General features: G+C 47.2%; 1 protein-coding gene across 1 annotated transcript in view; it reads right to left on the bottom strand.

Annotated features, from left to right (window-relative positions):
- The window catches only part of VPS45 (vacuolar protein sorting 45 homolog), a 53,739-nt gene extending 31,540 nt beyond the window's left edge, over positions 1-22,199 (bottom strand). Inside the window, exons 1-11 of the mRNA XM_073322441.1 lie at positions 21,985-22,199; positions 21,108-21,242; positions 18,921-18,981; positions 14,858-14,937; positions 14,247-14,315; positions 11,862-11,999; positions 11,331-11,441; positions 8,775-8,909; positions 8,304-8,417; positions 7,494-7,661; positions 66-224 (exon numbers count right to left, since the gene is read on the bottom strand). Coding sequence (XP_073178542.1) covers positions 66-224; positions 7,494-7,661; positions 8,304-8,417; positions 8,775-8,909; positions 11,331-11,441; positions 11,862-11,999; positions 14,247-14,315; positions 14,858-14,937; positions 18,921-18,981; positions 21,108-21,242; positions 21,985-22,077 — 1,263 coding nt within the window. The 5' untranslated portion in view covers positions 22,078-22,199. The remainder of the gene's footprint in view (positions 1-65; positions 225-7,493; positions 7,662-8,303; positions 8,418-8,774; positions 8,910-11,330; positions 11,442-11,861; positions 12,000-14,246; positions 14,316-14,857; positions 14,938-18,920; positions 18,982-21,107; positions 21,243-21,984) is intronic.
- Between the last annotated feature and the right edge of the window lie 550 nt (positions 22,200-22,749).

Raw genomic sequence — 22,749 nt, 5'->3', positions numbered from 1 at the left:
TGTGTTTTCCTATCCGCTGCCCACTTGTCCCAGTTCTGGAAGGATGGGTTAACAGCTGCAGCTACCTTCCGATACTTCTCGGAAACCCCTTTGTTCTTGAGGTCCATCATCAGCCCGGGCAGGCTGTTGCTGCTGTGTCGCTCATAGTGCAGGGCGTAGAGCATCACCAGCCGCGTGGCATCGAACTCGGTCACCTTGGGGTTCTGCAGGAGCCGCCGCACGTTCTGCAACGATAGAAAGGGTCCCCCCCCCAAACACAGCGTTCAAAGGCTGGGGTTTTCTTGGCCCTACGCATTAGACCGGCTTTTCTAGAGCCGTTGTGTAAATCACGTCTCAAAACCTGCCGCGTAGGGACAAAAGAGCCGCGTGTGTAGAAGGCAAAGTCTCAGGCAGTCTTTGGGCAGGAGGGAGCATGCAGCGGGGAGAGGAGGAGAAAGTGAGAGGGCATCAGAAGTACGCAACAGGAAGAGAAGACAGGGATGAAGTGAAGCACAAAAGGAAAGTTTTTGCACCAGAAGCAACAAAAATTTACTGCCATCACGTTTCCAACATTGCAGTCTCATGCAATCCATCGCTTTAGCTGCTACAGGGACAGGATGTCATTGCAAACAGGAGGGGAGGCGTCCACTAGGGAGTCTGCCTAAGGGCTTGTCTACACTACAAAATTCAGTCAACCTAACTTACGTCAGCAGACAGCCATGGCAGTAATGACATTGCCGGTGCGTGTGTACGCTTTGCTCCTGGCGAGTCCTCCCCAGGAGTGCTAATATCGATTGTACCGTCGGCATGGGGCCTTGTGGGAAGGCTCCTGAAAGCTGGTAACAGTCAGCGTAAGCAACGCACCATGTGCACGGACACTGCTCTGTCCCAAGTACGTTGACCGTGACTCGCCGCCCCTTGTGGAGGTGGGATTACTAAGTCACCGTAGCTGGGCAGTCACAGCGGCAGGAGGGAAATTGAAGTGCAGACACTTCCATAGTTAGGTCGATGTAAGATGCCTTGCCCTGTCCTAACTCCGTAAACAACATAGGCCAGGCTTAAGATGTGACCCAGGTTATAAAGAGTTTCACTACCCCTGCTGTATCCCACTAGTCCCCAAACTGTGGGGCATGCCCCCCCCCCCGAGGGGGGGGGTGCAGAGGAACATTCAGGGGGCACAGCAGGGCCTGGGGCAACCCCCATGGGAGGGTGGGACGTGCCACTCAGCCCTGCTCTGCCCTGCCCCCAGCTCTGCTCTGGCCCCACTCCTGGCCCTGGCCCTGCCCCCAGCCACAGCTCCAGCCTCAGGCCCCACTCCCAGCCGTGACAGCAGCTCTGCTCCCAGCCCTGGCCCTGACCATGGCTCCCAGGGGGGCACAGAGATTCCATCATGGGTAAAAGGGTGGGGGGGAGGAAAACCACTGCATTAGCTACCTAGGGGTTGGAGATGGGCAATTATATTCTGTGTAAACTGGCCTTTGACCAGGATCTACCAGCCCAATGTTATTCCCTCCTGTTACAAGAAACAGCACCGTTACTTCTCTCCCCTACCCCAACATACATCCCCTCATCAGCGTGCACGGACTCTGCAAAGTTGTACAGTTGAGATAACGGCGCAAACAGCGCAGCCAAGTTGGCAGATGCGTAAGGGAGCATGGGGAAGAATTAACCTCTTAACTTTCTGCTTTGTGCCGGATGCCAGAGAAGAGGCCTCAAGGACTGAACGAGCCTGCAGGCCTCCTGCCAGGGGCAGATAGCTGCTGTAGGATCCTCTGGACAGTACAAATCTGCCACAGGTTCAAAAGAAAAGCCAGCCTGTGTCAGCTCAAAGGCACAGAAACGAAGGCGGCTCCGTCTTTGTGATGAACTAGAGAATGTGATCTCCTACGGGGCAAGGCCAGACCTCCGAGTATTCTAGCCCTTGCTAAGGCACTATGGGATATCCCCCAGAATCCGCTAGCGCAGACAGTCAGGCAAAGCAGACGCACAAATCTGGTTGAGTCGAATTGCGAACAGGTTCCCGTCTATGGACACAAGTTGCTGTAACTGGATTAGGTGACAACCACGAAAACGTAGGGTGAAATCCTGGCCCCACTGAAGTCAATAGCAAAACGGCTGTTCATTTCCATGGGCTTTCACCCACAGCGTGGATCCTGCAGGGATGTTTGCTTGCGGATTTCGGAGCCCTGGCTGAGTGCATAGTGGCAACGTCCATATAAGAAAGTGGGCAGCAGATGAAACAGAAAAGCAATTGTCCACACAGGAGAAGATGGGATTCAAAACCTTCCAGGCAGTCGTCTCTTCTAAGACTCATGTACAATGTCGCACTTACTACGAGATCAGGAAAGGAATAACTGAAACGTACTGTACTCCAGGGGCCTAGGGCACAAGTGAAATTATCCACTGCTGAAATGACATCAGAGAGAGAACAATTCCTTCTTTCTTTGGTGCAGTGGGTTATTCTTCATTGTTTCTGTGGCCTTTCCCCTATGCTACCAGTAGGAGACCGTGACAGAGAACTGCCTGGGGCAACGCAGCTAAAGATATACTGATCACAGGCATTTCCATGTTTTTTTAAAAAAAAAAAAAAAAAAGCCAACTGCGTGGTTTGCATGTATTTATTTTCTAGCGGCTTCACGAAGGTCCAGTCAGGCACTGGCTGTACCATAGTCTCCTTTAGCCAAGTGGCCGCAGCACACTCCAGGAGAGTTTGTGCAGTGGAAGTTGGAGCAATACTCCAAAAGGTTTCTCAAGTGTGCAGTTCATAATGTAGCTGCCCCGTTGCTCGTAAAGGTGCATCTCGGTCCTTCCAGGATTAGGGCCAAGGGGGGATTCCATTAATGGTAGAACAGTAAGAGGGGAGACCTCTATTTTCACGAGTGGGCCTTGATTCCAAGTGCCACCTAGGCATAGATTTTCAAAGGTGCCAAAAGCCTGCAGCTCCTGTTGGCTCCCATTGGAACTGTTCAGCCCTGGGATACAAATGGCCCCATATGTCCGAAGATGGGCACCCAAACACTGAAGCATCCTTGATTAAAGGCCACTTAAAAAAAAAAAAAGTCACAGCAGATCTTCCAAAGAGCGTATCTGTTGTCAGAAAACATGGCACGTTCTTACTCCACGTTTGTGTGCACTCAGGCCCTAAGTTCTCAGTTACAATAAAGGCCATTCACACCCCTCTGACTGCATTGAGGTTTCTTACGGTAGGTGCACCTCAGCCTTTGCACTCAGCTTCAATCCTCTTCATACTAAGTAAGTAAAACCCATTTATTCATGTTGGAATATTGGTGACATCATAGCAGAATATTCGGAAGCTTTCTCAACCTGTTGCTGGCTTCAAACACTCCCAGTGTGATCTGCCCACACACCATCTATCCACCTCCTCGCTGGTCATCCCATACTATGGTGATCCACCACCATTCCTTCCATGGTGACTTTAAGGTTATTTCCGTTTCTGGGACTGATGTGACCAAAATACACTAGCTTGCGTCTGTTAATTTCCAAACAGCAGAATCAGCTTCTCTCTAATAATGCTTCTAATAAGCTTTCATCTTGTTCTGAGACCAGAAGCACAAGATACCACATCTCAAAGGCTTACATTTCTTCTTGCCAGCTGCAGTAATTTCCCCATAATTTCTGCCATGGCAGTATAAATGGATTTTAGTGCAAGTCCTTGTCTACACACAAAACATTACACCATTTTAACTGTACCGGTATAGTTAAAACAGTATGTTCCCCTAGCAGGGCCCCAGTTAGACCAATATAAATGTGCTTATACCAGTACAGATTACATGGGAATGGAATGGAAACCAGTTATCCTGCTATAAGGCACTTTTACTGTGGAGCTCTTTGCCAGAGGATGTTGTGAAGGCCAAGACACTAACAGCGTTCAAAAAAGAACTAAATACATTCATGGAGGACAGGTCCATCAATGGCTATTAGCCAGGATGGGCAGGGATGGTGTCCCTAGCCTGTTTGCCAGAAGCTGGGAATGGGCGACAGGGTAGATAACTTGGTGGTTCCCTGTTCTGTTCATTCCCTCTGAGGCACCTGGCACTGGCCACTGTCGGTAGACAGGATACTGGGCTAGATGGACCTTTGGTCTGATCCAGTATGGTCGTTATTATGTTCTTATACCTGTGTACCTACATCCACAGTATACTGGTACAGCCCTTAACTATCTTGGCCCTGGTCTACACTGGGGAGGTGGTGGGGGGTGTCGACCTAAGATGCGTATCTTAGGTCGATTTACCTGGCCGTGAGGATGGCGACAAGTCGACCACTGCTGCTCCCCTGTCAACTCTGCTTCCGCCTCTTGTGAGCTGGAGTTCCAGAGTCAACAGGGAGAGCATTCGGGGATCGATTTATCGTGTCTAGATGAGACCTGCCGGGGAGTGGCGGGGGAAACACAACTATACACACACTTCTAACCAAAGTAGTTATGCTGATACAAAAACGGTGTGTAGACAAGACAGAGGCGAGAATTGGGCTCTTAGCATCTGTTTTACAGCCCCATCATTGCTACCTAACAAGTTCTTACTCCCATTTCCCCTGCAGGGACTGATACCGCTACAAGAGTGGAAGATGGAGTCTCTTCTGCCTCTTCCATCACTGAGTGCATCACCAGCTAACAGGATTTATTTTGTATTTTTTGCTAGCACTACGTGCTAGGCACTTGCCAGAATCTCTGTTACTGCTGATGGGAGAGGCAGAAAGATGTCAGCAGCTGCACGTGGTGCTGGCAATGAGAATTCAAACACTGATTTATAGACAGTTTCTAGATCACATTTGCTCCATGAGACAGCATAAGCCAGGGACTCCAAGGGAGTGTTTTAGCAAGTCCCTTTTATGGCTAAGACTCCACATTAGTACATCCTTATCAGAACATAGCAAATGAACACAAATCGACGAGGTTCACAGCTGGCATAAATCTGCATAGCTGCATAGACTTCAACCTTATGATGCTGGTTTACACCGGCCAACATGGCTATATTGGGCTCTGTAGGTGCACATCTGAGGGTCTGGCCTACAGATTAGACTATTTGGACAACTAATTTCCTATAGCCACCCTCTTGGAGCACTGAGCAACACAGATTAGAAAGACATGCATTTCAAATTCTGTGCAAATGCTGATAGTTAACGCAATACTTTCCTACTGTGTGACAGCATTTATTACACTATATAGCTTTCATTTTAGTGGAATCTCTTTTTGAAAGTCATTTTCAGTACATAGATCAGCAGCATTTTAAAAATGATAAATATGGAGTCTGTGGCTGCATTCTTTGTGTCATAACACAGTCACCCTCGGGGGAAAAAAACAAAAACAACCCAGCAGCATTGTTTAGTCAACAGCCTCAATGCATCATTATTGACGTACTGTCAGATTCTGGGGCAGGTCATGGAATTATATGAGCCATCAAGGGGTCAGAGCATCAGTCTCCACACTCAGCTGTCAAACAGAAGTCCCTTTTCAAGGTTTTCTGAGCCTTTTGCCAAAGAAATCCTTTATTTAAGCAGCTCCATACGGTTTAAAAAAAAAAAAATCAAACCCAAAATAAGGGCAGGGCTCAGAGGCAAGGGCTTCTCCCAAACAGTCAGAGCACAGTTGGATTTCATGTTTTAGATTGTTGATTCTTTTCAGTTTCAAAGCTCTAAGGCCGTTTCGTTCTTTCAGCAACAGCCACAAGTGATGATGTTTGTTAATGCTATGTTACCAGTACTGTGTGTACAAGGAAGAGCGGCAGAGACACTCGCAATATAGTTTTGCTCCATTTAGGTTGGTTTCAGATACAAATAAGAGGAATTGGGATTTCACAACATCTAACAGGAATACAAGTGCTTGGGATTTGTGCGCGTGTTAATGTTAATCATAGTGACGTACGGCTGGAAGGAACCTCAAGAGGTCATCTAGTCCAGCCCCATGTGCTGAGGCAGGACCGAGTAAACCAAGACCAGCCCTGACAGGGGTTGGTCAAACCTGTTCGTTAAAACCTGCAGTGATGGGGATTCCACGACCTCCCTTGGAAGCCTGTTCCTGGGCTGAACTAGCTTTGGAGATTTTTCCTCATATAATCTCAATTCCTAACCGAACTCTCCCTTGTTGCAGATTAAGCCCACTACTTCTTGTCCTCTCTTCAGTGGACATAGGGAATAATTGATCACCGTCTTCTTCATAAATCTTCGAATAGGGTAAGGACTGTTATCAGGTCTCCCTCAGTCTTCTCAAGACTAAACATGTCTAGTTTTTTTTAATCCTTCTTCAGAGATCAACTTTTCTAAACCTTTTACCATTTCTGCTGCTCTCCTCTGGACTCTCTCCAGTTTGTCCACATCCCTTTTACACTGTGGCACCCAGAACTGGACACAGGACTCCAGCTGAGACTTCGCCAGTGCCAAGCAAAGTGGGACAATGACCTCCCGCAGCTTACATACAACACTCCCTCTAACACACCCCGGAATATTAGCCTTTTCCACAACAGCGTCACATTTTGGACTTATATTCAATTTGTGATGCACTATAATCCCCAGGTCCTTTTCAGCGATACTGCCAACTAGCCAGATATTCCCCATTTGTAGCTGAGCGTTTGATTTTCTCCCCGCCCCCCAGTGTAGTATTTTGCACTTGTCTTTACTGAATTTCAGACCAATTCTCCAATTTGTTAATGAAAAGACGCTTGATTTTTTTTCGGTCTTAAGTCATTTCCTTGTGGCTTTGGAAACCCAAACCCAAACCCAAACTGTATGCATGGGGCATTCATCAGATGACTAATTTTAAGTCAAGGCAACTGACAGTTCTCTCACCACCTGCTTTATGGGAACACAGCAAATTATACATGCCCTAGCTCACACAAGAGCTAAGTCAGTCTTAGCACTTGGCTCAAAAGGAGCTCAGAAGCTACCCTCAGGGATTGCCTCTCGCCATTCTTGCCTCTAGCCTAGTAAATCTGATGTGGGACTCCCACTCCAAAAATATACATGCCCGATAAGGACGCTTGGGCATAGCTGCCACAGAGGGCAATAGAAATAGTTGGAGCTCTAGCAAAATCAACCCAAGTCCCCCAGCAAAGCACCCCATGAGCTTCTGTAAGCACCAAAGGTCCCACCATAGAGGGATGCTCAAATTTCATCCAACTGCTGGCTGCAGTGGCAGCTTGCCATGAGATGGGGGCTGCATATGATGAACGCACAGGCTAAGGACAGTTGTATTCCAGGGTCCTACTCTTCAGGCATTATTCAGACGCTCCCCAAATATAGCAACAGAGCATGTTCAGCTGATTGTGGCTTGTAAACTGTGACAACCATTTGTGTTAGTTATCATTACTCAAGATTCATACCTGTCTGAATTACATGGATGACTGTGGAGAAGCTAGTTCTGCCATCCGAGGTCCCAGCCCTGTAGGCTCCATGTGCACAACTCCCACTGACGTTAGCACTAGTTCCACAAGCAGAAGGGCTGCAGGATCAACCCAGCTGGAAACGGATAAAGGAGGTTTGGCTTCTGGGCTTTGGGTTACCTGGTGAGCACCGGAGTGGTCATTCTGGCAGGCCAGTTCCTGCTCGACCTCCGACACCTCCAGCAGGTTCCGCTCACTGGCCAGCCGGGAGAGCTCCCCCACCACAGTCACGTGCTTCGATACCGTGCCCGACATCTTCTTGAACTGCGGGTAGTTCTCCACAAATGCCTGCAATGGGGAAATTGAAACTCAAACCTCTTGAAAATGGCAAGCAGAACATAGTGACCAAGACTTGCACTGGGTTTTCATCAGTGCATTTCCACTGGCTTCAGTGGAGTTGCTCCTGATGTACACCGGCCCGAGTGAGATCAGTGCTGCAGGGCGGGTACTCCCGGTCTCCCCAGAGAACCTCTGCATGGTGTCCCCTGCAGGGGGAGCTCTGCAGCTTGAAGGAATCTTTACAGGGAGTAGCTGCTCTCAGTGGCTCACTCTCTTGGCACCCAGAGGGTTTCCTAGTGGAAATCCACCCAGGTGTGGCTGCTACTTCAATTCTTGAACCATGGCCCCTGTTGCATGGCGCATTGGAGGTGAGCGGCTGTGCTGAAGAGGATTTTATTGAGACAGGGAGGAGGGTGCAGGTGTGGTAGTTATTTGTGTTGCCCTAGTCCCTGACCAGGACCCTGCTGTGCGAGGGCTGTACAAACACAGCCCAAAAAGACGGCTTCCACTCCCAAGGAGCCTACATGCCACAGGAGACTGAGTCACCAGGATCAGGGCACGAAGCAGGGATGTAGTAAATGCTGGTGATCTGCAATGTCCTGCAGTGGATTGTTTCTAAGGTGCCTGGTCAATCTCATACGTCCTCTTTACCTTCATGTCAGCTATGGACTCCAGCTTCTGCTGCTCCTTCGGTTTCCTCCGCTGGAAATCCTCCATTAGGTTCTTGATATTGCTCCCAATCTCTGCAAAGTTCAGGTACATGTTCTGTGGACAACAAACACAGGGGGATGGGAGCGAAGGCGGCTCCCAGGAGAGCTGGTCCCTTTGGAAATCACCGCCCCCAGCTCCCAAAGCTTTAGGAGGGTCTATTGCTCACCCTCAGAGTGCAGCATGGGAGTATGCAAACGAGCTGTGGGGTACAAAATGGTTTCATTTAGGCAGTATGAATGGGCACTAAAGCCCACCTGGGACACTGTTGGGGGGGAAACTGAGGCACAGAGCAGAGACAGATTCTGCCCAAGGTCACATAGCGACTCAGTGGCAAAATCAGGAATAGAACCCAGCCCCCAATTTAGACTGCCTGAGAGCTCTCCTGCTCCATCACAGTACCCAGCTACCTACGTTGGCATAAAACTCGTCATTCTCAGCAGACAGAACCACCTCCCTGAGATCCTTGCTGATGCCGGGTACTCGAGAGAGGTCAATTCGGTTGTTGTTAATCCCCAGCAGCTCATGGACCATGGCCTGGTACGTCCACTAAGAAGGGTGGAGGGGGTGGGAGGAGGAAAGAAGAGACAAACGTTTGACTTAAATCACAACCAATGTAAATCAAGACTGAAATATAATGGGCCTAATTCGTATTTACAGTAAGGCCCCTTTACACCACTCTGGCATATAAGGGCACACCGACATGGCAGCTGGGAGCAGGACCGTTCACTTGTGTACCTGTTCTAGCTGCGCTCTAGCCAGCTTGCTAAACATTTCAGTGAGGACACTGCGGTGTGGGAGGCCGGCTGCTGCAGCCCATGCTGAGGCCTGTCCCACGGCACTCTCACTGCTATTTTTAGCGAGCTAGCAAGAGTAGAGCTAGCATGGAACGTCTATATGAGCGGCCATGCGCAAGTAGTCGGACCCAAAGGGGATCCTTAAAGTGAATTATGGTTGCACCTACTTTAAAGCACCCCTGCACTGCCAGAGACCTTAGTGTAAATGAAAATCAAGACCAAGGTTTTTTTAAAACAAAACTGACAATATTCCCCGATTCCTTACACCTTGTAAAATGGAAACTCCTCAGGCTGATGGCCAGCATCTTGTAACAGATATCACATTTATTATTGCTAATAAGTTAGCACCTTGGGACCCCAATCCAGGATCAGGGCCCCACCGTACCGACAGCCAGGAACACAGTCATGGCTCCAGACAGCTTGTTGTATTTGTATTCAAAAGCAACCAATGTACTGAAAAGTAAAGACACGAAGACGTGATACTGGAGCAGTGGGGATTAATATTCCTGTTAAAACCCATTTACTTGCTGCCGTCATCTCCCCGTTCTCTGCCCGTGAACGGGAGTGTATTTTTGGCTGCAGAGACGCTGCTGTTATAGGCTGTACTGTTTCCTGCTTGCTCCTCTGCTTCTTATGCAGGAGGAAGAATGTGTGGTTTTGGAGATCAGTGCGTTATATATTTAGCCCAAGAAGCCTAATGTTATCGGAAGGGAAGTTTGCCAGCTGATCAAAGCGTTGACATGTTCGCCACCCCATTTACTCTCATCTGAATCTCTGCACTGGGGCTGAAGAAGTCTCTGTTCTCCTGGGACCTATCCTGCCTGCAGTCCTTAGCCCTACAAGCCAGGACTTTAAAGCATAGGCTTCTGACACTGCCAGATCACTTTGGTCAACGAGCCAGTAGAGAAATTCTTCCCTACCTTTTGATCTGAGTAGATGAAGTCACCCCACAGGCACATTTAGCATCTACTGCGGGGGGGGGGGGGGGGCGGGAAACTGTCTACGTGCTCAACGAGCACAGGAATGTGTCTAGAGAAACCTTCTTTAGAATACAGCTACACTAAAACACAACTGCATCAGGGGACCAGGTTACTCCCCCATTCCATAACTAGTGCATGTCCCAGGCTTTAGGTGATAGAGTCCCATCTACACTACAAACTGGTACAGCAGGAGTGGGCCAAGGAGTAGCCATACTGTAACCAGGTCTCCTGACACAGTTGTGTCTGCAGCATAGATGGGGCCTTACCGGTAAAAGGGGAGGTCAGTCTCCATGGCCTGCTCAGTCCTCGGCCTCTCTGCTGAAGTTCACTGCCAGCTGTGATGGTGGCTTTTGTGGCTGGGGCACTGGCCCGTTGAACTGGACTGAGACTCAATGAACTCATTTCATGCAGGCCGAAGAGGCTAAGGGTTTACTGCCCCCACTGACCTGTGCCCTGCATGGGCACTGATTTAAATCCAGCACAGAAGCTCCTTTCCCAAAGAACTGAACCATCCAGTCAGCTGAGAAAATTCTCCCAGCCAGAAGGAGAAAAAGTACTGGATGAAAACGGAGGAGGTGTTTCAGCTCCAAGCAGCGTGTCCCACCATCAATACAGATGCCCTGGCTGCCCTGTGAAACAGCACTTCTGCAGAGACAGCCATTACCCAACCATCAGGCCGACTGGTGCCCGAACACATCCCGAAGAAATCAAAGGAGACAAATAACGGGCTGTTCAATGCCGAAGTCTGCAGCACGTCCACGGTGCTGCTCAAAAAACCACCACCCACCATGCTAGCGCTCATCCATAACGCAGCAGGGAGAACCCGCTGATGCAAGGTCATTTGATAGATGTGCTGCCAAGCACATGCTACAAATAATCCGTTAAGAGGGACACAGCTAAGACGTTTAGGCCCTGCATTTAAAGCATGTTTTACAATACACAAATGGCTGGAGTTTCAGGAAGCCACCTGGATCTGCCACTGAAGCCAGCAGGATCTGGTGACGCTGAAAACTAGGCCAGAGATGGTGAGAATTTTTTAAGGAGGGAACCGTGCTTTATTTGAAATCTTTCCCTTGAGTGCAGTGAACCCAAACCCCAGGACCCTGAGCTAGTGCCAGAGAGCCATGGGCACGTCAGCATCCCACCTTCCTATCCTCTCCCATCCCTTCCAGCTGAGCAAGAGCTACTGTCACCTGGTTCAGAAGTGGGGTGATGGCATCATCGGAGCGGTCCAGAATAAGCAGTAATGGAGGAACTTCAGTGCGCCGGAAATCAAACAGCTCGTATTCTTTAGTAATCACTTGCTGGAGGGGCAGAAAGCCAGATAAGTCAGTCTGTCCTAACTGCAGAAGAATTCCCTGCAGCCTGGGTGCTAGGGAGTGAGAAGCCAATAGAGAGTGCAAGAGAGAGTGTGCTGTTCTAAGTAAGCACTGTTAACGGAATTTTGCCAGCGTTGTCAAAAAGCTTGACAAGAATCTATTTGTTAATCTCCACAACAACCCTAAGAGTTAGGGAACAAGCACTCTGCCAGTTCCACAGATGGGGAAACCGAGGCACCAAAAAGGGAAGCGACCTGCCCAACATCATGCAACAGATCAGTGGCACAGCCAGGAATCTCAAAGAAGAACAGCTCCCAAAAGAATATTTTTCTCCTCTTAAACGCTGCAGATTTGTGACAGGAAGTACAAGTAGATTGCCAGGATCAGTGCAGGGCAATTCCATACCTTGACACATTCAGCGAGTCTCTTTGCAGGATCAGAGGAGAGCTGGTAACGAATCATGGGGCACTTCTTCAGAGACAGAAGCAAAGCAGTCAGCCCTTGGGCTGTTCTGGACAGCTGGGCCAGATCCCAGCTGCGACCCTGAAAATGAAGAATACTCCCATAAAGAACCTCCAGTACTGCCCTGTACCCCTATTCTGGTTAACTTGAGAGAGAAATGGAGGCTCCCCAAGCCTAATACAGAAGAAAAAGGAACAGCAATAGAGGAGAAAGTTTGTGCATTCACCTCAACTAAGGCAAATTGTAGGCCTCCACAATGCCAGTTAAGTTAAGGGCACTGTCAGAATAAAGTATTTTCTTTAGTTACATTGGTCCTGCCTCAGCTTCAGGGGAGCGGGGGGAAGGGAAGGAGACCAGATGACCTCAAAGTCCTTTCCAACCTTACATTTCTATGATTCTTCATCTGCTTTGAGAAGCACAGCACAGATGATGACAACCCAGAGAGTATTAACAATCTAGGCCCTGATCCCACAAAACTAGTTCTCAGGCCAAGTATGAGGTCCCACTTACGGGACTCTTCACGGAAGCCAAGTTAAGCTCACGCATTAAGCGTTTGCAGGATCAGGGCCTTCGTCTACTTTGTTCATCCCCCTCGGCCCTGGAGGGAGAAACTCAAGCTGAGCAATTTTCCCTTTGGAGATTCTTGAAGCCCAGCACAACAGCTGGGGCATTTGGCTTCTTCACATCACAGGGGATATTTATACTTTGTTTTTTTAAAATGGCTTCTCAACTTTAAAAAACAAACACAAAAACATGCATAAGACATTTTGGTTATGTCAAAATTTGCCTTGCCTAGCAAATCCTAGCTTTCGCTCTGAACTACTGGCCATGGCCCTTGAAACAAGCTCCTTTACTACTGAAAAAACACCGGTGAGATTTCCCCCAAATGCTGAACGAAACATACGCTTAAAGCTAGCACAGTGCCGAGGAAGAAAGAGCAGTTTTTAACGATACTGTAAGATCAAAAGAGGCCTTGAATCTGCCGTCATTGAAGTCAGTGGGAGTTTTACCAGTATCTTCAACTGGAGAGGGATCATCCTTTAGATGAGCACAGCTGCTAGCAAAAAAAAAAAAAGACCACTGGCTTGTGATTCCTGGCAACTGTGTCAGGAAAGAGGGAATACAGTCACCATTTGCCAAAGCAGCTGCTAATTTGGGGTGTCATGGTTTTTGGGGTGCTCAGCCTGAGGCCAGATTTTCAGAAGTCCTGAGCAATCCAAACTGAAATCAAAGGAAGCCAAAAGTGCTGATACCTCTGAGTTCAGGATGAAGGGGTCTCAAATTGAGTGTCCAAAACATGACAACACAACACAAATTAGTGGATGCTTTTCAAAACTATCTAGTCGTATATATATATATATATATATATATATATATACACACATATACATATACACACACACACACAGTCCCCCTCAGTTAGTGTCCAGAGCCTACTTTCGAAAGCAGAGCAGTAGCACTCTTCAATATTTACTGGACACAGCAAAAAAAAAAGTATTTAGGATTAACTAATTTGGATCTTCTGAAGTATTTTATTTCAATGGTGTCACACAGGCCTCAACCCTGCTATCTTTACTCATGTACACCTCTGTCGATTTCAATGGGAGTTCTTCCTGAGTGAGGACTGCTAGAGGCACATAGGAATTGCCAGACTGGATCAGACCGAAGGTCCATCTAGCCCAGTGTCCTGTCTCGGACAGTGGCCAGCACCAGCTTATTTAGAGGAAGGCACAAGAAACCCACATTAGGAATCAACCTGATCTCTACTGGCTTATACCCTGAAGTGTGAGGTTTAATAAGCATGAGGACCTTAGTATTTTCTTAATTGACTCCTCTCTTTTTCAGGTTCCTTGCCTCCTCCAGGAGATGATCTAGGAGGTTTCTAAATAGCCCTGTGTGCATCTTCTCTCATTCTTACTGCTTGGTCTTTGTCTTATGGAATGTTTCTTATTGAAACCGTCCAGGTGGCTGCATGGAAGACAAACACCATGACACTTGAGAGGTTAAGGTGTTGGCTTGACAGCTGTGGGGTTTGAAGTCCACTGAGTCGGTACAGCAATTCAGGCTTAAACTACCCCATCTCTGCCCTTCAGGGAGTCCATTTAACACTAAGTGGGAGGACAATTCACATAGCACTTCCAATCCATGGCCTTTCATTTATTGACAAAGCGATCAGCTCCACAGCAAGGGTTGCAAGTTATAACAGCCTAGCTTCCCAGCTGGGCAACTGGCCAGCATGTTCAGATAGTTATGACCATGTTCTGGTGTCCTTCAATCCCAGCTATGAGCCAAAATGAGACCCTAGAGGAGGGTTAGCCTTTTCCATACCTGGCAGCAGCCCAGGAGGTTGAGGGAAAACACATGTGGATTCACGGCAATGTAATCTCCGTAGAACTCCTGCCAAGAAACACAAGTCAATACAGTTAACGTCACACCAACACTTACGCCTCTTATGCAAGCAAATGTTTCAAACACCAGCTATTCAGTCCAAACATACGAACATAGGGACACGTCCTTAAAGTCGTAAGTGATTCACAGCCCCAATGACTCCCAGCGATCCCCACTCCTCCCCCCACAACTCTCAGAGTTCCTATCTCTGCTGGCATTTCCAGTCTGTTCCTGACATATGGCTTTTACTCCACCTTTTGCATGTATGCCTGCCAGTCACCACTATGGGAGACACGTACCAACCCTGCTCTGGCAGAGGAGCTTGGAAGCAGGAGCTCTGGCAGCTCAGGGCAGATTATTTTTAGACAGTGTATCCATTCTTCTAGTCCTAAATTGCTGCATAGTGTTGTTGTGCGCATACTGTTCAATGGCTGCAGAGGTTATTCCCCAGAGGTGGCTGCAGTGACAAGTATATGTAGCCTGTTGATCAACTCCAAGAGTACTTCGGGACGGAAAGAGTCATGTAAAATATTAGATAATATTACACGCACCTGAACTTCTGCCACAACTTCCTGCTCGTCAGCCTCAGCCAGTGACTTTACATCACTCTTACTGATCACATTACTGAAATCTGAAAGGAGACACAGCAGGTCAGCAACGGCTGGGGTCCGAAGTTAATGCGTAATACGCGAAAGGACTTGCTGAAGAAAAAGTAATCAAGAGTCTTTCAGTTGAAAAGTGTAGAGGTCGAATCATAGCAGGGATGCATTTGACCCTCAGTCTGCATTCATTATGATTATTAATACACAGTCTAGATATTTCCCCCCCCATTAATGTCACGTGATGATTCAGGGCGCTGGGCTGATGGCCCTAGAGACTGAAGCTTTCCTGCGTTTAGACACAGAGGGTCCAGCATGGACGGTGGCACAGGAGGTTTCCCCTTTATGTTGCTCCCGATCTAATGGGTGCCCAATAGGGTACTTGGAACTACAGCAGCAGCACCAAGCCCATGATGTGCTCAATAACAGGTTTCAGACTGGACTTCTACATAGAGTGCTTCCGCCGACGTGCACGGGCTGAAATTGTAGAAAAGCAGCATCACTTGCCCCATAACCTCAGCCGTGCAGAACACAACGCCATCCACAGCCTCAGAAACAACTGACATCATAATCAAAAAGGCTGACAAGGGAGGTGCTGTTGTCATCATGAATAGGTCGGAATATGAACAAGAGGCTGCTCGGCAGCTCTCCAACACCACTTTCTACAAGCCATTGCCCTCTGATTCCACTGAGAGTTACCAAAAGAAACTAAAGCATTTGCTCAAGAAACTCCCTGAAAAAGCACAAGATCAAATCCGCACTGACACACCCCTGGAACCCCGACCTGGGGTCTTCTATCTACTACCCAAGATCCATAAACCTGGAAATCCTGGGTGCCCCATCATCTCAGGCATTGGCACCCTGACAGCAGGATTGTCTGGCTATGTAGACTCCCTCCTCAGGCCCTACGCTACCAGCTCTCCCAGCTACCTTCAAGACACCACTGACTTCTTGAGGAAACTATAATCCATCGGTGATCTTCCTGATAACACCCTCCTGGCCACTTGGATGTAGAAGCCCTCTACACCAACATTCCACACAAAGATGGACTACAAGCCGTCCAGAACACTATCCCCGATAATGTCACGGCTAACCTGGTGGCTGAACTTTGTGACTTTGTCCTTACCCATAACTATTTCACATTTGGGGACAATGTATACCTTCAGATCAGCGGCACTGCTATGGGTACCCGCATGGCCCCACAATATGCCAACATTTTTATGGCTGACTTAGAACAACGCTTCCTCAGCTCTCGTCCCCTAACGCCCCTACTCTACTTGCGCTCTATTGATGACATCTTCATCATCTGGACCCATGGAAAAGAAGCCCTTGAGGAATTCCACCATGATTTCAACAATTTCCATCCCACCATCAACCTCAGCCTGGTCCAGTCCACACAAGAGATCCACTTCCTGGACACTACAGTGCTAATAAACAATGGTCACATAAACACCACCCTATACCGGAAACCTACTGACCGCTATTCCTACCTGCATGCCTCCAGCTTTCACCCTGACCACACCACACGATCCATCGTCTACAGCCAAGCTCTGCGATACAACCGCATTTGCTCCAACCCCTCAGACAGAGACAAACACCTACAAGATCTCTGTCAAGCTTTCTTACAACTACAATACCCACCTGCAGAAGTAAAGAAACAGATTGATAGAGCCAGAAGAGTTCCCAGAAGTCACCTACAACAGGACAAGCCCAACAAAGAAAATAACAGAACGCCACTAGCTGTCACCTTCAGCCCCCAACTAAAACCCCTCCAATGCATTATCAAGGACCTACAACTTATCCTGAAGGATGACCCATCACTCTCACAAATCCTGGGGGACAGGCCAGTCCTTGCCTACAGAGAGCCCCCCAACTTGAAGCAAATACTCACCAGCAACCACATACCACACAACAGAACCACTAACCCAGGAACCTATCCTTGCAACAAAGCCCGTTGCTAACTGTGCCCACATATCTATTCAGGGGACACCATCACAGGGCCTAATAACATCAGCCAGACGATCAGAGGCTCGTTCACCTGCACATCCCCCATCATGTGCCAGCAATGCCCCTCTGCCATGTACATTTGTCAAACTGGACAGTCTCTACGTAAAAGAATAAATGGACACAAATCAGATGTCAAGAATTATAACATTCATAAACCAGTCGGAGAACACTCAATCTCTCTGGTCACGTGATTACAGACATGAAAGTTGCGATATTACAACAGAAAAACTTCAAATCCAGACTCCAGCGAGAGACTGCTGAATTGGAATTCATTTGCAAATTGGATACAATTAACTTAGGCTTGAATAGAGACTGGGAGTGGCTAAGTTATTATGCAAGGTAACTTATTTCCCCTTGTTTTTACCTCCCCCCCCCTCCCCAAGACATTCTTGTTAAACCCTGGATTTGTGCTGGAAGTGGCCCACCTTGATTATCATACACATTGTAAGGAGAGTGATCACTTTAGATAAGCTATTACCAGCAGGAGAGTGGGGTGAGGGGGGAAGAGAAAACCTTTTGTAGTGATAATCACCCATTTTTTCATGGTTTGTGTGTATAAAAAGATCTTCTATACTTTCCACAGTATGCATCCGATGAAGTGAGCTGTAGTTCACAAAAGCTTATGCTCAAATAAATTGGTTAGTCTCTAAGGTGCCACAAGTCCTCCTTTTCTTATATCAATAACAGCGTCTTTTGCAATGCGTTTGTATAGCACACAGCACAACGTGGCCTTGATCTCAGCTGGGGCATCTAGGCACCACTGTGTTCATTTATTTCTAATCTGTATGGAGCCACCACCACTTTTAACTGTACTTCCCCCCCCCCCCCCCCCCCACAAAATCAAGACAAGCGTTTCTTCTCTGGCATCGTGTTCATACAGATCAACAATGACACCTAGTGGCTGGTTGAGCCCATTCCCATGAATCTCAAGGCAGAAAGAAAAAGGGTTGGGAACCTGTTTTTTTACAGGACTGAATTTAAACCCAATACTATGTGCGACTAGATCACTGAAGTTCCAGAATTACACAGCATGAACACAATACTAGAGAAACACCAGGCTGGGCCAGCAGTCAGTGAAAGGTTCAGTCTAGTTGTTCTAGGCACCCATGGACCAATACATTCCACTACATTCTAACCTTGGCTCTGGCTCAGATCCAAAGCGAAATAATGTCACTCTCTCAGCCTTTCTACCTCAGTTTCCCGACATGTAATATAGGGATGGGAATGGCCTACTTTACCCCCAGTGGGAGGTTTAATTCATGTCTGCAGAGTGTTGCGAAGATGTAAAGCCCTAGAAGTGTGAAGTGTTATTGCGTATTGTGGAATGTACCGCCAAGTGGTGTTAGCGTTCACATTGAGTATTGCTGATGTGGGCAGCTGAGAGCGAGATCTGGTTGTAAGATCGTGATACTAGGAATCACAACCCCTGGATGCTGTTTCTGAACATGACACTTGCTTCTCGCGTGAAAGCTGATTCACCTTTCTGTGCTTCAGTCCTCCCACTGGAGAGCGACCCACTGCCCAATTGCTTTGAGATCCTTGGATGAAAGAACTTTGAAGGACAATGCATTTTTAAGCGCCTTTGATGAGCTTGAAGTACAGCCTGGAAGGAGGAGCAGCTCGGCATGAGGTTACTTGGAGGGGGCAGAGGAGGGACATATTGCAAAAACTCAAGGCTAGTGGCACATAGAAGGGGAAACAACATCTAAGGGCTTGTGTCTATGTAATGCTTTAACAGTATAGTTAAAGCGGTACAACCCCCTAGTGTGGCCACTGGTGCTTATACTAGCATAGCTTATTCCTGTAAATTTTGGGGGAAAATACGCTAACCCCGTATAATCCCTATATAGATCAGCAGCCTTCTGATCCTCAGTCTCACCTTGGGAAGGCCTGAATAAGAACAGAAACAAGGACTTTAAGAATGCTTCGGGTTTAGAAGAAAATATTTGCATCATATCAGAGTCTGCCTAGAATGTCTGAAATAGTTGATGAACCAGGACATACTTACAAATATAATAGATGTTGTACTTGGGCCTCCGCAGTTCCTGAATGAGGTATTCCACATTCTCCTTGATAAAAGGGAAACCCAGATGGAGAAGAATCAGAAAAGGTCCCAATAATTATGCAATAGGTGATTAGACTAATTAATGCTTCTAAGCTGGCAGCACTCTGGATCTGATGCTGCAAATCACTATGCTCTTGCTAAAATTACTGGAGGCTGGGGTTTTGCAGCACCACCCTTCTGGGAGCGCTCAATACCGGAGCCGGGTGGAAAACGGTTGGCCTGTCCTTTGACTAGTTTCAAGATATTGAGAATTTTTCCCCTCCCAAATCAGGATGAAAGCCAAAATTCTGAGAATCTTCCCAAACTGAAATTCCAGGGGGGACAAAATTCAATTTGGGGCAACTGAAGTGGACTTGCAAACTATAATTAGCTTAATTTTTTTTTTTTAATGTAGGCATTTCAAACTGGGATTTTTTATTGAAACTAGTCAAAACTAAATGTTTCAACAATTTCTAAACTTATTTTCCAAAAAAATTGCGAGTAAGAGAATTAATCAAAACTGGCCCTTCACTGCTAAAGGTTTTGGTTCTGACTAATTGGCATTTTCAGACCAAAAAAGTTTGAAAAACCAGCTCTTCTCAATGTTTAAGGACTCGTTCGAGCAAGAGGCCAGACTGGAATTCTCCTCACTCGTAGGAGAGGGAAAATCTACAGGAAGGACCTCCCCACAAGCAGCCCTGGATGCAGCTGACTTGGCTGCTAGGTTCATATCCTCCACAGTGGCCATGCATCAGAGCTCGTGGCTCCAATCCTCTGACCTCCCTCAGGAGGTACAGACTCTCCAGGACCTGCCCTTTGAGGCTTGTCTATCGACCTGACTTTCAAAGGAACTCACAGCCAGATTTCCACGTGCTCAGCGCCACAACTGAAACCAAATTTTCAAGAGGGCTCAGCTCCCATTTAGGCACTTAAAGCAGGGCCAGGTTCTCCTGAATGCTCAGTAGCCTCCAGGGACACAGTTAAGAACAGATTTTCAAGAATTCAGCCCACAACGTGCACCTGACTGCTGAGCTCATCTGAAAATCTGGCCATTTATTTGGGGCCTAGCTGGGCTCTTTTCAGTATTGTGACCTACATTTGTGCTAAGCAGTATTAATAAAAAAGAAATATTAAGCCATGAGGCAGATGTCTCTCTCCCTCTGGGAATTAGACGTGGGAAAGGCCTACAGGATCATTGAACCCATCCTGCAAGTTCAGCAGACAGACCCCCAGCTACTACAGTGAGCATTACAGACACGTATTATAGCGAGTATTATAGACTAAATAAATGTGCCATTTTGCATGGTGGGTTGTGTCCCACAGAATTCTGTGTTTCACAGTACTACTGCTCCCACATGATGCCACCTCTCATGATTTTGCATTTTTCTTAAAGCCCCAGCTCCTGGAGTCATGTGACTACATGAAAATTCAGTTGTCAATTTAAAGAAAAGAAGGAAAGAGTACGTTTCTAACCCCTTGTTGTTGAAGAGAATAGCTTGAAAGCATGAACCTTAAAGGTTCTAAAATCAGATGGAAAATAAAAGACCTAAAATGTATTATTTTTTAAAATCTCATGATTGATGTTTGAACGCTTTGAGTTAGCAAAACTACTCCAAATCGGAGCAGGGTTTGTTCCTTCAACGTAGGCAAAAGGCTGAGTATGCTTGGTAAGAAGTTACAGGGAATTGTTGGTGGCTTTCATTATCTAATTAATTTCATGAATGAAAGAATTTTCATCTTTGCAAAGACTACCAGGAAATTTACCAGCCCAGGTATAACATCAACTCTCCCACACTGTATAATGGGGCCAATGTAGGGGTTGGGGGGAGAAGGGAAGGGTTAAAGGGGTGGGGTTTTTTTGGTTTGTTTTTTTTAAAATTACTCACTCCAGGAAAGCGGACAAGGTAAAGTCTGTACAGCTATCAAACTAAGGCATTGATCGTGAAACACAACCTTGTGCTTAAATTTTATACACATCAGACATCCTGATGAATTCATTAGGACTGCTCAGAAGCATAAAGCTAAGCACGTGGGAAAGTATTTCCAGGATCAGAGCCTTAGATAGCAGCATCATCTGCTCAACTTGTATGTAGGACCTGGGCAGAGCAAATACCAATGCAAACAGCAGCTGCTTTTACAAAAGTATCTTACCTTTGTCGGTCGCAAAAAACAGATTGCTTTCAAGTGTTTCATAGTCTCTCTGTTCAAAGAATCGATACGCTCAAAGAGGTAAACTTCCTTCTGAAGGATTTCTGACTGTGTATACACCATGCTCACGATACTGGTCTGCAGGGAGAATGAAGGAGAAACCAAGTTATGTCAGCTTGCTGGGGCAGGCTCATGAGATACCGAGACAAGATACCGTTGACTATTGGTTAGTGCACAGGACTGGGAGTCAGGATTCCTGGGTTCAGTTCCCCCTGGCTCTGCCGCTGATTTGCTGTGTGACCCTGGATAGATTATTTCACCTCTTGTACCTCATTTTCCCTGGATAGTTCATTGCAATTTTATGTCAATATGCACGTGTGCAGCAGCTGTCGGTACACTGGGCTAACATTGCAAAGCATGGCCTCAGCAGTGTTCATGGAGCAGGTCTGGCAGAAGCTTTATTGGTGCTTGAGAGCAGCCACCTCACACAAATCCTTGATACCCCCATTCTCCAACCTGCTCCTCGTCCCACTAAGGAAGCAGAGCAGAACTGCTTACAGCCTGTTCCCTAGCCTGGCACGGTATTCCCCCAGGAGCTAACTGCTTAGGAAGGGACATCAAGTTTGCGAATTATTAGAGCCAAGATGAGGAAAGGAGGAGGGTCTAGGAAGCCATAAACTCCCTCTTCTCCCTGGCAGGGCATGCACTAAGGTAGCAAAGAGATCTTTATCTTCCTGTAGATCCACACCATCACAAGAGGAAGACTCCAACCTGTGGTCAGGGTAGAAGCCAATGTTACCCCAGCAGCTCATGAAAGACAAAATGACAGAGACAAAGGAGATGCCATTGTAAATATAGAAGCCATAGTGGCTTAGCTCACCGTTTCTTTATCCATCAGGAGGACCTTCATCCCAGGCCCGCTGTCTTCAATCATCTTGGACACATATTGCTTCACTGCAAAGACTACATTCATTTTCGCAAGCGATTGCTTTCCCCCTCCCTGCCCCTTCTGCAGTGGGTAATACTAGGCTAGGCACTGAGTAACCAACTCCTCCTTTCTCCTGTGCAGCTAGCTGCTTCCTTCCTTCCTTGTTTCCTCCTATTGCAGCACTGGGAATTGTAGTTCACGAGGAGGAGGAATGTACTGCCAAGCAACACCCATCCTCTTTTGTAGGAAGGGGTTGCAACTACAACTCCCAGCAGCCTCAGCACAAATGCATTCAATTTCCTGCAGCGTGGGTGTGTTTTCAATGTACTTTACACTGTGGAGCTGTCAAGTCTTTCTCATGTGGAAGGGGGATACTACACTGGGGCTTGACTTGGGAACAGTGTTTAAAGGAGCACGCTCTTGCAATGAAGCATTTTGCTGCATGATTCCTTGAGATGCAGCAAATCACCCTCAATGGTATTATCACCACTTGACACCTGGCATCATTATGGTAGCTTAGAGGGGGTTTTGTCCCTTTTGGCCCTGAAGATCATCAGAATCTAAACTTTATTTAGGCTTCCAGACAAACAGCGCAGAGGCTGTTGCAGTCATTGAACTACAAGACAAACAGTTGCACAGAATCCCGAATGACAATTCTCCCACAACCCTTAATTCTATTATTTTTGGCCTAAAAAGCTCTAGTCTGAGCCCTGAGAA

The sequence above is a fragment of the Lepidochelys kempii genome, chromosome 24 (assembly GCF_965140265.1).
Source record: "Lepidochelys kempii isolate rLepKem1 chromosome 24, rLepKem1.hap2, whole genome shotgun sequence".
In the NCBI taxonomy this organism is placed as follows: Eukaryota; Metazoa; Chordata; order Testudines; family Cheloniidae; genus Lepidochelys; species Lepidochelys kempii.
Note: the sequence above shows the minus strand (reverse complement) of the source record. Positions and strands in the feature narration are given on the sequence as shown.